At 40.4% G+C, this 17,899-nt stretch overlaps 1 protein-coding gene and 1 pseudogene across 2 annotated transcripts; both read right to left on the bottom strand.

Moving 5' to 3' along the window:
- Nucleotides 1-339: 339 nt before the first annotated feature.
- On the bottom strand, nucleotides 340-2,592 carry LOC115673965 (subtilisin-like protease 4; annotated as a pseudogene).
- A 4,348-nt stretch (nucleotides 2,593-6,940) lies between these two features.
- Nucleotides 6,941-10,863, bottom strand: LOC115674049 (protein NSP-INTERACTING KINASE 1-like). Of its 2 annotated transcripts, XM_056320098.1 has the most exons (12): nucleotides 10,719-10,863; nucleotides 10,291-10,639; nucleotides 10,004-10,136; nucleotides 9,717-9,788; nucleotides 9,486-9,629; nucleotides 9,291-9,362; nucleotides 9,130-9,189; nucleotides 8,950-9,047; nucleotides 8,655-8,801; nucleotides 8,201-8,542; nucleotides 7,705-8,084; nucleotides 6,941-7,590 (listed from the first exon to the last, which is right to left on the bottom strand). In XM_056320098.1, the coding sequence occupies exons 2-12, from the start codon at nucleotides 10,394-10,396 to the stop codon at nucleotides 7,270-7,272; spliced, it is 1,875 nt and encodes a 624-aa protein (XP_056176073.1). In that variant the 5' UTR covers nucleotides 10,397-10,639; nucleotides 10,719-10,863; the 3' UTR covers nucleotides 6,941-7,269. The 2 variants fall into 2 exon arrangements, with proteins under 2 accessions (XP_056176073.1, XP_030452230.1); XM_030596370.2 differs by lacking the exon at nucleotides 10,719-10,863 and having other exon boundaries at nucleotides 10,291-10,691.
- Between the last annotated feature and the right edge of the window lie 7,036 nt (nucleotides 10,864-17,899).

Below are 17,899 nucleotides of genomic sequence, written 5' to 3'. Positions count from 1 at the left end.
TGAGGTTTTGTTAAGTCGTTTTTCGACTTCTGAAAACTGTACTCTCTTTGATTATAGTGGAATCTTGTTTTGCCTCGCCCGTGAACGTAGATCACCTTGTGATCGAACCACATAAATTCTTGTGTTCTGTATTTGTTTTTCCGCGGTTGTTTCGAACAGTCTTATTGTATGCTAATAAGTAGTAGTAATCTTGCAAAGAAGATATACATCAATTTTCGCACACACCTAGGGAAATCAGAGCATACGGTTTATGTTTTCTTTCATCAGAGAGTCGTGGACTCGTGGTAATGCAAAATTACAATCCAGATTAATTTATTTATTTCTGCTCTCCAGAAATCCTTAGTCGAACTTCACTGAAATTGGACTCCTAACGGAGTACTTCTCGGAATCCCACCTCAAATATCCTTGGGAGAAAATACCGGTCTTACCAGTGGAATTTGCACGGCTGAATGTGACTGAATACGTCGCTTTCTCGTTCAACTTAGAGAAGCTGAGTATGGCAGGCGTCACGCTGATATGCACGCCTTGCGGTGGAACAACCCTGACAACATAAGACGAATTTCCTGTGCCAACATGAGTCACGGTCCTGTTAAATGTCTGCGGAGCTCCAAGGGTAACTGAAAGCGAAAGGTAGTTCAGCTCTCCCTCAGGAATGCTAGATGAGCATTTGACTGGTTTGTGAGCAATTGTAGCCACCTGCTTGTCTGTGTATGCCAGACCACAGAGATAAGGAATGTAATCATCGGGTTGAATGTCGTAAATGAATCCAGGGTCAATGGCCTTTATAGGATCGACATGGCCTGCTCCGATGGCAAAGACATCCGCAGGTTGAAGCCTTTCGTCAAGGATTGGGTTTTCCTTGATGTTGAGCTGCTTAGACGCAGTCATGATCGCAGATTTAATCGCCGCTGGAGACCAGTCCAGATGAACGGCCTTTATCAAAGCCGCGATGCCGCTGAGATGAGGGCAAGACATGGAAGTGCCAGCAAGGATATCGAAGTAAAACTTTGCTTTCGTATCATTTCTGACAGGAAAAGGTCATGCTGCTAATATGTTTAAACCAGGACCAATAATGTCCGGCTTCAGAATTCCAGGGCTAACCAAGCTCGGGCCTCTCGAAGAGAAGGCAGCCAGTGCGGAAGCAGTCGGGTTTCCAGACATGGTTCCTTTGAACACGACTGTAGCAGTGGGAGTTTTGGTCGAATTAATATAGGCTTTGATCTTCTTACCTGCGAAATAGCTGACTTCAGACGCAGGGAGGGCATAAGATTTCTGGGTTCATCAAAATCATAGCAGCTCCCCCAGCTCTTTTCACCTCGATCGCTTGTTGAAACTTGCTTACATCCCCATATTCACACAAGACAACCTTCCCTTTTACTTGGCTGCTTCTTAGATGTCCCGGGGAACACTGTATGGACTCTACTGTACCGTCAATTCCGGGATACACGAGAGGCAATGAAGTTGAAGGGAAGGAAGGTTGATATACTGTCTCACCTTCATATTCCACTCCGTTCCCGAGTTTTATGTTGGAGACTATATTCCGATCGATGGTGCTTGCCCCGACTGTGAGCATCCATGGAGCCACATTCGTTACTGTGGCTGAGTAAGGAACGGAGTTCCCAGCGTCGCAACTGACGAAGATCCCTCTCTGAATGGCTGCAAAAGTCGCTACAGCAATGTTGTCCATATAAAATGGATGGGAGGGACCGCCGAGTGAGATGGAGAGCACATCAACACTGTCTGCAATGGCAGCATCAAGTCCGGCAAGTATGTCACCCTCAGAACAATAAAATGTGAAACACACTTGGTAGATTGCCAAGTGAGCATATGGAGCCATGCCAACAGCTGTGCCTTCAGCCATCCCAAGCGTATTGGCATGCGGCACAGAAGCACCAGCCGCCGTGCTGGCAGTGTGTGTGCCGTGCCCAACATTGTCCGTCGGTGGCGTGGTCGCATTTTTCATAGCTGAGCTGTTGAAGGCCCTGGCGCCGATCAATTTGTTATTGCATAGGGATGGCTTGAAATCGCACCTCCCCTTCCATTTGGCCGGCGGCGGTGGCATTCCAGCTCCGCTAAATGAAGGGTGCTCAGGCGTTACTCCTGTATCCACCACGCCAATGATAATTCCCTTTCCCATAGTTGAACTATTGAGAGATCCCAGATGCAGTGGTAAGCCCAAGAACTGGGGGCTGCACGTTGTTTGGAGGCGATACACTTGTTCCAGGTGAGCCGCCACGAATCCCTGCTTGTCTTGCATCGCAGTGACTTCATCCAGAGTCAGCCTGGCTGCGAAACCAGTCATCACATTGCGGTAAGAGTACAGCATGCGCTGCTGTTTCTCCGATTTGGTGGAGTTTGTTGGCAAAAAGGAGTGGTACCAGGACTCAAGATCTTCCAATTCAGAAGAGTCCTGGCCATTTGGGTGAGTCACCTGGACAATGTAAGTTTGCAAGTCGCTGCTCGCTGATTGAGTCAGGGACGGCAGATCATTGGCAAGACAGAGGTTGTTATGGACATTGGAAAGCCAGACAATTAGGCAGAGCAGATGAATGAAAGCCATAGTGTTGGTCTAGAATGTGGATTCAAGTGATGGAAAATGATGTGGTTTGTATTCAGCGACCAACTGGAGCGTCTATTTATACAGAAGCAGGACGGAGATACAGCCAGCTTGTGCATATCAGGTCAGTTGCTGTTTAATACAAAATCTCGGATGGGCCCTGAGAATAATCTGTTTTAAGTGGCTTCTGTATCTAATTCTAGGAGTTGTTTCAAGAGCATTATATTTTATCTATCTAAGTATAGGAGTTTCAGCAAACAAGAACTTGCTTGAAAGAGTTTGGTTTAATGGGATGATGCGATTCTCAGTGTTCTACTCGGATAGTCTGCATATGGTGGAGGGTTATTGCAGTGATGAGAGCATGCGGAGTAGGACCATCATATTTGTAGATTTTGAACCAATTCTTTTCTGTGATTCACAGTCGTTTAGGGAAAATTCACTTTGAAGCGACTATTCCCTAAAACACAGCTGGCCAGGAAGAGGAGAGACCCATGATGAAGCCACTAGTTGGAAAGGAAAGGACAAGACCACCTTGCTTACGTTTCTACTGTGGAGGGACAGAAAAATTTGATAATTCAAAAGAAGGTCACGGCGAGAAGCCTTCTAGATCAGGATTGTTAACAGAATGGTTAGAAAGTCCAGCAAAGAATAATCAAAGTAAAAGTTCTCAATTCTCGCTGATGGGTTTTGTGAATAAATGGGCCGCCCATGATGGGCTAACCCAGCCCATGAAAGAAAATAACCGCAAATGGCAGTTATTTTGTGGGAACAAAAGTGAGAAGAAGAAAAACTTACGTGTGTTCTGTAAGTGGTTTTGGTTCACTATCAGAAACTCTCACTCACTTGAAAACAAAGAGAAAAGGCGACTTTGCTCGACTCGACAATCGATGGATCGCTCTCTCTCTCTCGAGGCTGCAATAGGTGCATTTAATCTGTGGCAAAGAGGTATGTTCGTTTACGTAATATGCTTCGTTCGATCGGTGATTCAAGTATAGAATGGGCACGTTTTCCGCGTTTTTGCATTATGTTTAGGAATCTGTTTCCATCACTCGCCCATTGTTAGCTATTCGTTACAGTGATCACTTGTTTTCTCAAATGAAACCGCAAAATCCGTTTTCAATGGGAGTTTTTCTGCAGATGACGCATAAATGTACAAAAGTAAATTTTCACTAAATGTAATCAAGAAAGAAATGTTTTCTCAATGACGTATCTGTCCATGAGGTTTGAGCAATGGAATTTACAGCAAACGTGGTTAAGTTTCTCAAACAGGATCAAGTCTATTGTGCCAATTCCCTTTGCTCTATTAACAATTTGCAGTTTTACGAATAGGTGCTTGTTCAGTGCATCAGTAGAATATCTAGCCATTACCAATCAGCATCAAGAGCAAATGGAGTTCCAAGTCAGGAAGACATCAGCAGTTGCTTTAGGTTCTGGGCAGGAAAAATGAACGAGAAGACTCAGGAAAGAATTAATGGCTAGAAAGGCAGGAAAGGTGGTTAAATTGGTATATGAGATCAAATGTGACATTGAACTTGTTAAAAGGGCACTCAGATCAGTGGAACATCAATTGGTCCTGGTAAGTGCATTGTGTAGGCATTATCAGATGAGGTCTGTCAAAACTAAAAATTGAGCCTCGTCGGACATCATGATGTCCTGATGAATTTACCCAGAAAAAGGAAAATGAAGCAACTTCACGGCTGTATCAGGACATACAATACCAGAACAGGGAAAAAGAGGAGAAAAACAACTTCTTGTAAGAGTCAAGGCAAAACATCTTCGTCATTCTGTGTAGGCTAACTCTTAATAAGTGCTGGTGTGGGGACAAGAAATGCGTTCACAAAGAGATCTGGATTTGATTAGTAGTTACTCGTCACGATTTGGTATCCCAAATCACGAGTGCTTCTAAATATGCTGTTACGGGTCAACTAAGAGTCTGATGCTAGAGGATTTTCAAGATAAGCTAACGTCAGTTGTACAAGGCTGATGCCAGGATTTGCTCAAGAAAAGAAGCCCTTTTACGAAATGTAACTTGACATTGCTTAATATGCTTAAAAAGATCTTCCCACGAAGGATTTCTTTGTTTTTTATTTGCAGTTTCGTTTCGTAGCATACTGCTTTTTTTCCATTTGCAAGCAAGATTAACATATTAGTGATCCTTTGTAGTATTCCAACACTTCGAAATAATCCAATTTTAGACAGAAGTCAATGCATCAAAATTCGGGAAGTTTCAATTACGTGCAAGTGAGTGGCCACGGCTACGAAGGTCATGAGTTGGATTTGTAAAGCACTTTAATCACTTCAGCATCGAACAGTACTAGGAGAAATAGTTCATTGTTGAAGTAAACTCAAAACCAGCATTCAACCTATTCATTTCCTTCTCTAAATCCATACAACAATAGGCGCTACAGATCACCCAATCGAACTTAATCGATTTGGAAAAATCTCAGCCCAAAACTCTAACCAAACTATTTAAATCACAACTCAAACCAAACTAAAACTACAGTTTGGTTCGGTCTCAAGCCATTATTATCATGTCAACACCGTTGGGAAAACTCCTTGTGTATTTTGAGGATGAGAAAAATTCTCTGTGAACTAATATGAATATTTGAGGGTACAAATGAAATACCCTCTATACACCCAATTTCGTATTTTGATAATAATTACGACAAGACGTTGTACTAGTAGAGAGCTTCCTTAATATGCAAATGGAGAACAAGATGCAGAGTAGAAAGTGTTAGAGTTGGAAGGATCTTTGATGGATAAGTAAGGGAATTGGGTTGCAAGGTACTTGGATGGACCAAATGAAAGGTTAACAACTTGGACAACCCAAGTATGCTTGAAAGGACCCAAGTACAGCAGGTGAACATATTGGAATTTGGTAAAATCATCAAGTCTGGATGGATAACATTGTAGAGAAAGTTCACGCAACAGAGGTAGTGGACAATACTCCACGTACCTAACAATAAAGATTCAGCTTTATATCAATTTGATTTAAACTCAAATTGATACTTTGGAGCCAATTCCAAGTCTTGGAATCATAAGAGAAACATTACGGAGAATATGGGTTTTTGCCATTTTTTGATAAGTAGAGGAAGTGTTGGATAAGTTTACAGAGTTGTTTTGTCTATATTGGACACAGCTCGTTAATCACACCGAGTGAACGTTTTGAGGTACGAACAAACACTTCAATGTCTCTTTTGACCTAGGAGAAGTCTCCAACTTGCAAATCGAGCTCGGAAGCCTATGCAGACGCTTCAAAGTGGGAGTTTACAATGCTCTCAAACCTTGTTTTTTTTTCTTGTGCTTATTCTTTCAAAAAAATCTTGGGATTCTAATTGTAATTCTTTGAAAGATGATAGGTAAAATCTTCATTAAGGGAGCTTTGAGCTTAGGTAAAAGTGTGTGTACTTCTAGAGTGAGCTACATTTTTCCCTTAGAGAGGTAACTTCATCTAAAAATGTTAAAAATGCTGTCAAAGGCTTCAAAAATTGCACTAGTGGAATCTAGTCTTATTATTAAGCTACTAGAGCTGGAAGAGTGGAGTAAAACAAACGGAAAACGGAAAGGCCGAATCATTAAATTGCTCTGCAATTTCTTCTATTCCTTACTCTCTTTACATTTTTGGTGCATTGCATATTTCATTAATAAACATCATTTTATCCTCTACACATTGTTATGCTAAAAAACAAGAATGAAAGTTCTAAAAATTCTTATAATAACCAAAAAATCCACTACTTGGTTGTTTTGTTCAGTCCATTTTAACTCGTATTAGAGCCTGTGTGCTCAGTTATTTTTATTGTGTTTTACTTTCTATCAAAAGATCCATGACGGCTGATATCATAGGAGCATCCTTTGGTGAAGCTCAATATATTACTAGTCCACCAAAATTTGATGGAGATAACTATGCTTATTGGAAATGTAGAATGAAAGTTCTTGTTCAATCAACTGATTATGAATTGTGGAACGTGATCAAGAATAGTCCACTTGAGCTACCGAGGAAAATTACAATCCCAACACCTCCACCTCGACAAGAATCCACTTATATATTCAACCTCCATTACTACGTCAGTTCCTCTGACACAACTAAAAATTACACAAGGAGAGCAAACGAGAAGACTTATATTAAATGTTAAAGCCATTCATATCATGTATTGTGCCCTGTCTCGTAGAGTTTCATCTTGTGTCACAACTAAGGAGGTTTAGAACCGACTTGAGCTCCCATATGAAGAAACGGAGCACGCACCTGAAACGTGCTGCATAGCTTTACGGTTGTGCGACACTTATACCAGCAAAACACTTCGAGAAATTCTTTCAAGGCAAAAGTTAGTCATGTAATGACACATCCACTTCAACAAACTGCAGTCAAAACTCAAGTACTAGAAGTTCAAGAAAAGAGTGTCCATTTCAAAAACCAAACTCTGTACAATTGCAAACAAACACTGAAGCCGTTTGGAGCTGACATAAATTCGATCGACTATAATACAAATACATTTACTCTTCTTGTGCTCACACATTCCAGATAGCTCTCAGATCTCTCTTGTAATTCCTTACAATGTTTACCCCATTTAACTCAGGTGTGCTATTAAGTCATACGAAAGGTCACCAACATGAATTCAATTTCTCTGTATACGCAATAGCTATAAGCTGTTTCAAACTCCTTCCTTTCCAAAACTAAAGATTTGGTCAATTCTTCGAAGAAAAATGAACCATAGTCACCTAGGGCCTGAGAGCTCCATTGCTTGGACCAGCAAGGAAGAATCATCGGTGAGATCGGAATATCTATCCGATGATGAGAACTCATGAGGCTTGCCTTTGTTCGCTTCAACTCTCTGAGACGCTTCCCATCTTTCTGCAAGGCCGTCACCTTCAAGCATTCGGACCACTTCTGACATCTTCGGCCTGTGAGCAGGAAGGTACTGGGTGCATAGGAGTGCTACTTGTACTATTTCCTCGAGCTCAATCCGATCGTAGTTGCTTCGGAGGTCCTTGTCGACGAGCATTTCCAGTTTCTTCTCTTGATGAATTTTCTTCACCTGAAGTGATCGCTCAATGTTAGCCAAGTGAGGATAGCCAAACATTATCAAAGGAACGAGGACATTTGGATTGATATCAAGTGAATACAATCTTTGTAATGAATTTTCACTTACCCAATCAAGCATCGCTCCTTTCTGATTAGCAGCCTTGCCAAACTCTAGTGCTCTCTGTCCAGTGATCAGTTCAAGGAGAAGAATCCCAAACCCGAACACATCCGTCTTCTCTGAGGATTGCCCCGTGGAGAGATACTCAGGTGCTATATGACCCACGGTGCCTCTCACGGCCGTGGTGACATGTGAGTCCTGGTGATCCAAAAGCTTTGCCAGCCCGAAATCTCCGACCACGGCCTCGCAGTAGTCATCAAGCAATATATTTGCTGCCTTAACATCTCTATGGATTATTTTCGGGTCACATTGCTCATGGAGGTACAGTAATCCCCGTGCAGCTCCTAAGGCGATTCTCTTCCGAGTGCCCCAATCCAAGACTGGCTTCCCTGAGAAACACAATGCAGGTCTTTCTTATACCTTTGAAAGCTAATGCACCATCAGAACTGTCATCATCTTGAGCTTTTCAACTCAGTTTCTCATTTAGAAAAGAGGCAGGCTTTACCTTTGAGGCGAGAAGCGACACTACCATTGGACATGAATGGGTAAATAAGGAGCTTTTCCGCAGGCGTGATGCAAAACCCGTACAACCTGAGGAGGTTGCGATGCACCGCTAGGCTGATCATTTCGATTTCTGTCTGGAATTGGATCTCACCCCCTACAGCATTCGCGTCTTTAAGCCTCTTGACAGCGACGAGCGTGCCGTCTTGAAGAACACCCTTGTAGACATGTCCAAAGCCACCCTTGCCGAGAATGTTCTTGCTGCTGAAATTATTTGTGGCAATCTGAAGTTCCCTGAAGTGGAACCTCCTCAAGTTCCCTAGCGAAGTTTCCTCATGATGCCCATCTGAAATTCCGAAAGGAAGATACATAAGCTCAAGTTCCCAGTTAAATTCAGGCATCTGACATTTATCATACCATACAAAGATTGATTCTAGATTTTGTATTTTTATACAGACCCTTGACATCGAAGAATGTGGGTTGGTTGTGCCTTTGCCTTAACCAAAGAAGTATGCCAAAGGCGAGAATGACGAGACAGACACAACCGATACTAGACGCCAAGGCAAGGGCTACTTTGTGACTTTCACGTTTGCTGGAGGGTAGCGCTGCATTAAAAGATTAAAGACAGGTTAGGAAGAAGGCACCGAGACCTTGAAAAACGAACAATAGAGATTCCTACTTAACACAATAGCACCATGATATGGAACTTTAACTGGCAAAGAGAAATAGCATATGGCAAAGTTCAGGCTTTACTTTGAGAAGTATTTAAGCTCATGGACATGGGCATCAGTTGTGCTCCATAGCAGTCCGGCTCGGTGCCAGTTGCGCATATTTGAGGGTTCCCAACAATGCTGCTCCAGAAATAATTAAATTAAATTGTGACTTGTATAATCTTTATACACACAGAGACGAGAGAGAGAGAGTGAGCATTACTTGAATGTTTTGGCCAGAATTCTTGGGACAGGGCCACTCAAGTTATTGAAAGACAAATCACTGTAGAAATGACCAAGAACAATGGCATGAGAAAGTTGTACTCTCCAGAAGCACTTCCTATTCAACATGTGCACATGGAGTCACAGAATTAGAACACTCACAGGAATGCAAGTTGAGTCATGTTGGCCAAAGAGCCCGGGAATGCCCCGGAGAGACTATTGTTGTTAAACCTCCTACAATCATTTGATACTAACCATGTTATATTTAGAGGCAAATAAATGCTGAGAAACACAGTTCTTGTGTAAGTGTCACACAGGCTTTGTTTCTGTACTTAATACTGTAGAAGAAAGGCCTACATGTACTGAAGACTTTTCAAATGACCCAGTGAGGAGGGGATTTCTCCGGTGAAGAAATTATTGGACAGATCAAGAGTGCGAAGCTTCGAAAGCCTCCCGAGCTCCGGAGGAAGCGGCCCTGTTATGTTGTTGTTCTGTAAGAGCCTGCATGCGTCAATAAAACTTTAATAGCAGTCCTTGCTCAACCACTTTAAAAGGAGCTGTGATCAAAATGCACCCTCCAATGCTCACACGATCTGAAGGTTTGACAAGTTGCCTATGCTTGGAGACAGAGTACCAGACAAGCTCTGGCTAGGAGTTCCCCTGCAATACATGACAACATAACCATCTGAACTTTCAATTCACCTCGATACTAATATTGCATCACCCTTCATTTTCCCAATATAAAAGGATTGTAAAAACCACCACAATTTTTCCATTTGATTTGTTGTGTTATAAAAATCATTAGACAATCTCCTACAGACACAAATTCCCACAAACAGAGTTGGAGAAGAGGAAGAAGGGGACTTAGTACTTACAGTCCAACAACTAAACTTTCAGGTGAACATGTGACCATAGTCCAGCTACATGGATCAACAGCATCCTTATCCCAATTCTCAAGCACATTGTGAGGATCATGTAGACAGTCCTTTATGTGCATCAGAGCTTGCACTGAAATCATTCCAACATCAAGCCAAAAAACAAAAGAGAGGAAAGAAAGAAAGAAAGACAACCTTCAATTCTTAGCATAAAGCCCCAGAAGAAATCTTCATGCTAATTATGAACAAAACCAGCTGCGAGATAAAAAAAAAAGCGCCCATCTTACCTTCAAAGTTCACACCTTTGGGAGAGAGCAATCCATTTGCCGAATTCCAAATCCACAAGAAGGCCACTAAACACAGAGCAGCTTCTTCACCTCTCTTCAGTCTCATCGTATTGAGATTCGTCAGAAGCACAAAAAACCCAGATGGGCTAAGGCAAGATTAGTCCAAATCTGCTTGAAGCAAGTGATCTTGCAGATAGAAAGATCAATCTCTACAATAACGTCTCTTGGTTGTGGAGTGAGTCTCTAGTAAGAATAGAAACTTAAGGTATCCCACTGTTTCGTGTGTCAGACCCAAGAGAGAGAAAAAAACCTGCTTCTCTTGTATCATATAAAAGAGAAGAAGCATGCCCTGCGAAACTGGGATGGGGAGGTCATGAAGGAAAGAATATTCAAATAACCCCATGCTCTTAAAGTGAACACAGACTTACCAAATCAAGGTGAGACTGCACAGCGGAGCGGAGAGAACGGGAAACTCCCTTTGCTTTTTCAATAATAATGCATTTCCAACGAAATTCTTTTAATTTAAAAAAATTTCTTTCTAAGTACTAATTTCTTACCAAAAAAAAAGATAAAAAAAAAAGAGGTCAGTACAGGATGTACCAAGGAAGCAAGCACTGAATATTTAGACCATAAAAGTTTACAAATGGTGGTGCCAAAAACTTCAGTACGGTCAAAATCTGCATTGGGTCATATAATTGCCCCTGCGCACGAAGCCTTGCGGTTGTCTTCTTCTATTTTGTTGCATTTTTTACAGATATAAGCAACGTTTTCCATTTATCTTTTAGACAGAGGACAACACAAGCTGTGAGAATCAGGTTAAGTATGCTAACTGTTGGTTGCTTTGTTCATGCATGCATTGGACATAGAATAACACCCGAAATGCCTTGCTTGTGGCTATAACTCATGGGATGCCAACATACCTTGTGGTTCGCCACTAGAAAAAGTACCGAAAATACTTCAAAAAATGAAAAAGCAGAAACCAGCAAATGCTTTTGATTTGTTTATTCGAGAAAAAGAATGTGAGAATCTCGAGGGGCTCGAGATTAGATGATGGATTTGGTCACCCACACTCCATGGCCCTTTGCTTTGCTTGAGTATCTTCGTTTGGATCTTTTGTCATTTCTTTAATGCAAAGAAAATGTAAGCATACCTGTTTCACTTTCGTGCTGTAAGTTTTAGGGTTTGCTTTATTGATTCCCACAACCCACTATCAGCTGACACAGTCTCTCTCTCTCTACTGTGTTGTTCAAAAAGAGTGAAGCTTTCAAAGGCAAAAGCTGACACCATTCTCTCTTGAATTATGAGAGAGAATCATGAAATGCTATACCCGCGTGGAAACAGGGACATAGATCATGCCGTGTTGTTCAATTGTTTCGGTCTACTTTCTGCTACCCTTTCCCTTTATTTTTCTTTTCCTTTCTTTCTCTTTTGATTTTGCCCTTTTGTGGACCCAAATGAAAATTCTCCTTTTCTTCTTTTTCACTGTACTTAACTGGATATGGGTTAGAGGATTAGACGCCAAGACCAAGCTATGATTTTCTTTCTGGGAGCAAATTGCATCCAGAGATGCGCTAGGCAATGGAGATGCCCTAATCTATTTTGGGTACTTATTTTTGTCATAATTTCTGCATACGGTATCATGTCACAAAGGACTTTTCATTCAAAATTTGAGTACAAGTTTGGTATGACAAGGAATTGGTCCCTCGAGAGACCAAAGAAGAACCCACATTGTTATCAATAATCTCTTGAAATAACATATTATTTGCCGGTAGATAGCCTCGATTCGGATATCATAGTACAGTAAGGAATACAAAAATCTCTAAAGAAAACTTAGTGCATAGTACAGAAAGTTGATTCTAAGCTTTTTCAAGCTTTTGTGAGGAAAGGAGTCCAATTAGAAAGAGCAGAGCACCAAGCATTGACTGGGCGGTAGTGTAGTTCAAAAGTTATCATGCTTGCATCACAAATCTTTCCTTTTCTTTATTTTTTTTGTCCATAACATGTTTTTTTTCCCTTCATTTATTAAAATGTTTTGCTTTAAAAAAAAAAGTGGGGAATGAGACTTATGGCTTGATGTCACTAGGTCAAGCTCAGACAGAAATCCAAAGAACATCTTGCTCATGGGACGTATGGATGAATAGGGACCCCAATGGAATTGAAAGGTAGTGGGCAAGCAAACCATAAGCAAGAAAAAGAGGAAATTGACTGAACATAAGAAAAGAACAGGAGTGGCTTTAATATTGGAAAATGACAGAGATGCCCCGGGGATTAGGCCAAAAAATCTGGGAACAGCTTGGCACATTTTGTCCCCTTGTTCAGTATCACCTCCCTCCAAAAGAGTAAGTTCAATCTAGAGGAAATCTAGGAACCATGACATTTAGTTTCCTCCTTTTTGGCTCTCCCTCCTTTCTTCAATATTAACAATTATGAAGGAAAATTAATAATTATACGTGCTCTAGAAACATGACATTTCCCGTTCATCCACGCCAATTATTGTGTCATACTTTGTCACTATTTTGGAAGAACATAAGGAAACTCATAGAATTTGAGAACACTAACGAATCTGTGGGGACACCAAAGTTATAGTCTAGGAACATCTATAAATTTCTACCCGAAAAGAAATTTTCGGTTCGGCAAAGAGGCCAATTATCTAAATTATTAACCATTGGATCAAGGCTTACACGAGAAAAACCGTATAGGTAATCTCAGTATTTCTTAAAGTCATTTCTTTGATTTTATGTTACCGGATAGAGAAACCGGAGATTCTAGTGGAAATAACCAATTTTACGCAAAAGTATTGACATATTGAAATACTTGGATAATTACACAAACATTATCTTGTCTATTATACAAATAAAAGACGTTTACAAGTTGCATATTGGAACTTGTTACTTAGCCTACGAGGCTTGACGCATGGTGAACGACATGAATTTAATATCAACTAATGAGAATGCTGCCAAAATTACTCGCATGTCTTGATAAAAGCCACACTCATTTTCAATTGTGGATTCACACATCAATAGCAACTCCCGCATGAATCACCCCCCAAAGTACCAATTAACCAACCCTTTTTCGGTTGAACTTGAACCCCTCTTCATTTATTGGAGACTGGGTAAATTCCTAAGTAAAGAATTAGGAACCGGCCTTTACCGATTCGGTTTCCGGTTTTATAGTAAAAAGCATCATAGAGTCAGTTTTTAGCTTTTCTTTTTTTTTTTACTTTGTTTAAACAAAGGTAGCTATGTTAAGAATAGGATTCGAACCTGAGAAAGTTAGAATATCCATAACCATTATGCCACATATTGCTCACATGATATGTTTTCCAAATTTAATAGTTACATTTCTTCGGTTCCAGGCTAGTTTCCCGTTACTGATCATGACAGGTTAGGTTACAGATTCATGTTAAGAGACCTACCCATTCTAGAACCAATCACTCTTAAAATAAATAAATAAAACTCGGTGTTTAACGTTACCCTAAAAGAAAGTAGAGAAAGGAAACATGGACAGAATGATGGGAAGAGAGGAGTGCGACACTTGTGGTTAAAACGTGAGGATATTAGTGATATTTTTTCCTGCTTTTTCCAAGCAGAATGATATCAAAAAAGTCCCCCCCACCCCCCCCCCCCCCCCAAAAAAACATTTTTTTGAGGGGCTAATATCGATTGATGAGAAATTGAAAAATGGGATCGGACAAGGTGGGGTTGATGTTAAGTGCCAAGGTTAATTATTTAATTAGCTTTCCTTGAGGCTCGTGTGCGCTTTGATTAGTGATTAGGCTTCGAGGGTGAGCCCACATTATATTGAAGGGTGGCAAAAACATTGGTCTACCATTCGGAAATTCCGGAGAGAGAGAGAGAGACAGGGTTCATTCAATGCAAGTGTATTGATATTGATAGGAGATGCATTAAAAATTAGATAGAGATGGTCCACGGGTTCTTAACGTAACACTAAAGTAGTCGAGATGAGCAAAATTATTGGGGAAATAAAGATGAAAAATGTTGGAGTGACGTTGAAGCAATTACTCGATTATTATGGTAGATGAGAGAGGGTGATGAGAGCTTTCGATTATTGAAAAAAAACAGCTGCCTATCTATAAATGCGATCGAAGTTATTTCGAATAGAGTTTCTCAAGAGGTGTGCCCTTCTCATCCTCCCTCCTCTAAGTTAATGATATACTTCATTTCAATGTTCAGCATAACGTGGGGAACCCAGATTCGATTTTCTCAATCCAACTTTAATCGCACTTCTTACCAACTAATCAATAGTTAATTGGAATTTAGACTCCGTTCGTTTTACGGAAAACTTTCAGGAAAACGTTTTCCCTATTTTTCGGCATTTGTTTCACGAAAAATAAACTAGTTATGAAAAACATTTCCCACCAATGAAAAAACACCTTCAAAAGTGAGGAAAATGTTTTCCGCTTTTCAAAAAGAAGAAAACATTTTCCATATATTCTTTCACAAAACGCATTTTACTTTTTTTTATTTTTTTATTTTTTTTATTTTTATAAAAATATTCGAATTTGTAATTATTTTAATATTTTTCTTTTTCTTTTCTGTTTTTTCTCTTTTTTTTTCTTTTCCTTCTTTCTCTACCGGTCGCCGGCCATGGGAACCGGCCACGGGTGAGGCTCAACTCACTTGCCCAAGGCCGGCAAGATCGAGCCAAGCCGGCCTTGGGCAAGGCTGAGAGTAGCCACGCCTCACCCGAGGCCGGCGAGGTGAGGTGAGACCTCGGGCAAGGCCGGCGAGCTCGAGCCTCACCGGATTTGGCGAGGCCTCGCTCAAGGCCGGCTGTCGTCGTGATCAGCGACTGGCAGAGGAAGATATAAAAGAAGAAAAAAAAAGAATAGAAAAGAAATATAAAAAATTATTCTAAAATAAAAATAATTAAAATTTCTATTTTTAAAATATATATAATAAAAATAATAAAAAAATTTGTTAAAAGGAGTGCAAGAAGGAAAATCAAATCAGATTTTGTATACCGAATGATTGAATTATTTTCCAGTTTATTTTCAGGTCTCAGCCGAACACCGGAAAATGTTGTCATTTTCCTGAAAAATGACTTTCTGAAAAACATTTTTTTAGAAACGTCACATTTTTTGCAAAACGAATAGAGCTTTATAGTTAACTCATTCCTGTAGATTAAATCGAATTGAACCTTGCTAATTGGTGGAGATTATTCTCTAATCGAAGGGTTTTAACATTTTTTATTTTACTATTATTTGAGGCGAATTCGAAATTGTTCGAATGGATAATCGTTAATTAGAGACATTGGTAAACGACCCAAAGCATGAATACACCCATGCTTTTATCAAAAACTAGAAAACAATAGTAATAACACTAATAATTACACGTATCTAAGACATGGTAAAGAAATGCGTAGACTACAATGGGTCATGGAATCACCTTTGTTAATTTCATTTACATAAGTTGTTACGAAATATGTAAGATTATTCAGTTACCTTCTTAAATTGGTACATTATCTTTTAAGTTAATTTTATGCTTAGATTTTCTCTTTTGGTTCATTTTGGTTATAATTGGTATAACCGCTCCCGCAGAGCACGAATTTACATCAGCTCTAATATAAATCATCTTCCAGCACTAACTTTTGCTTTTCCAGTTTTTAAGCATACTAATATATATTTATGTGATTCCCGATCTCATAAGTATATGCTTCAACTAGTGCAAATACTATTTTAGTTTTCAGAAAATTAAAAACTTAAATTTTCGAGTAGCTTGCTAAAATTTTCTTTTCTTTTCTTTTCTTTTTTTTTTTTATGAATGAAGGATATGAAGGAACAGTCGCTTCAAGAGCCCATGACATTATTACAAAAGTCTTCACACACATCGTGTGTTCGGGAAACATTACCATAAAAATTCCATAACCGTTATGCTTTCGGTGGTCGGATTAAAGGAGTTACAAGGCCTCACCACTTGACCACCACACTCGATGTTCGGTTGTTGCTGCTGTTCTTGGGTTTGAATGGACATACATTCCAACATTCCAGGTACAAAACCACATGATGCTTTTGACAGAGAAATCTGGCTTCAAAGAAAATTGAGACCCCATCTTGTCTGCTGATACCTTCCCATCCATTCATTGCTTGTAAGCATATCTGGAGAAAAATGGAAGATTCACACGTGTTTGTCAAAACTTTTTTTTTTTGGGGGGGTGCTCTTTTAACATTGAAATTGTTCTCTGTTATGCCAAATCTCACTTATATGTTGCAATTGCTTGGGGCAAGGTGTATCTCTTGTTCTTAAGTAGTAATTCGATGGGATAAAGCATTATTTAGCTGGCTTCATATTCTTTGCCGCATCCAAATAAATCGACTTGTGGTAAAAGTACAATCATCTAAAGGGGCTAAGGCATCCCTTCAATCATGACACTTCAATTATGAGCTCCTAGCTCCCAGGCTTCTGAGGCTGTGTCCACACCTAGGAAGTAAAACCACCGGAAAATTTGATCTCTACCGACGGAATCATTTGGTCCTAAGTACGAGCTTAAAAGGCTTCATCCTAGACCTCGCTCAGACCTCTGAGTTTATTGGTTGTAAAGCACATAAAGAGTATTCTCTCTCTCCCCCGGGAAGACAAAGATAAGGAGGGAATTGAGGGTACGCGGCGTGTAAATCCCAGCACATTAAAATAAAGTGTGTATCCGTAGAGCCCACCACTTCTCATGGAAGTAGATAGGCCGCAGAAGCCCCTTTAGGAGCACAAGCTCCCATTCCTTGGTGAGGTTAACTTTAATCGAAACCAAGGACCCAAGGGACACCCTTGATTAAAATTAGAGTTTTAATCTCTACCATTGGAATCATTAAGATGGCCCGGACAGTAAAAGAAGATAAAATCGCGAGATGGATTGATCCTTGCAAATCTTTCAGGATTACCATAAGGACCCGAAACCGTCAATAAGGAAGATTTGAGGACCCTTGTACTGTATAGCTCGCTTGTTGCATCCCAAGAAAAGCTGTGACTGAAAATTTTACTCTCTTCATCATCGTTCATCAGCTACAGTAAGGACTGTTCATCATGGTTACGCTTTTTCTCTGGACTGATCCTTTTTGGGACATCTCAGGGGTCACTTGAGAGGCGGAAAAGGAGAAAAGAAAGAAGAAAGAAGAAAGTGGTGATGGCAATTCAAAATGCTGGAAAGTGAGAGTGAACAGGTAGTTGGAAGAACAACGATCCCTGCAAGAAAACATTGGGGGGGTCCCCGAGCCTTTGCCGCTTTGCAAATGGATGTCACGTTAACAACAACCTCAAAAGACTCTAACAAAGGACCCATTTGCATTATCCCAACTAATTATGATCTCTTTAGCTCGTTTCGCAACTTTTCTTGTTCCAAGTCATGATTCGGTCTTCGGTCCTATTGAGAGATCGTCGATCTTATCCGCTGCTTTGTGTACGTTGCAACGTCGGTCCATTGGCTTCCACCGCTCGCTACACAGTTACTCTTTTGCCTTTTATACTTTTTGCGGACTGATTGCACACTAGAGAACATGTCCTTTCTTTCCCAGCCAAAGATGCTCCAGTGAGTTCATTTCGCAGCACATGTCTACTCTCATGCCTCCTCGACCGGACTCGTGCTTCCAATTCCTCTC

The sequence above is a fragment of the Syzygium oleosum genome, unplaced genomic scaffold (assembly GCF_021117445.2).
Source record: "Syzygium oleosum isolate NSW1041296 unplaced genomic scaffold, Sole_v2.1 Sole_v2.19, whole genome shotgun sequence".
Lineage (NCBI taxonomy): Eukaryota > Viridiplantae > Streptophyta > Magnoliopsida > Myrtales > Myrtaceae > Syzygium > Syzygium oleosum.
This window is presented reverse-complemented; position numbering and strand designations above follow the sequence as displayed.

Bases quoted from the DNA above. Each gene is read 5' to 3' on its own strand.
- LOC115674049 (XM_056320098.1), bottom strand. From the start codon at position 10,396: ATGAGACTGAAGAGAGGTGAAGAAGCTGCTCTGTGTTTAGTGGCCTTC. The intron at 9,190-9,290 runs GTGAGTGTTCTA...TCATTTCTACAG, and splicing joins ATGACTCAACTTGCATTCCT to TGATTTGTCTTTCAATAACT. The intron at 7,591-7,704 runs GTAAGTGAAAAT...CGATCACTTCAG, and splicing joins AAGGAGCGATGCTTGATTGG to GTGAAGAAAATTCATCAAGA.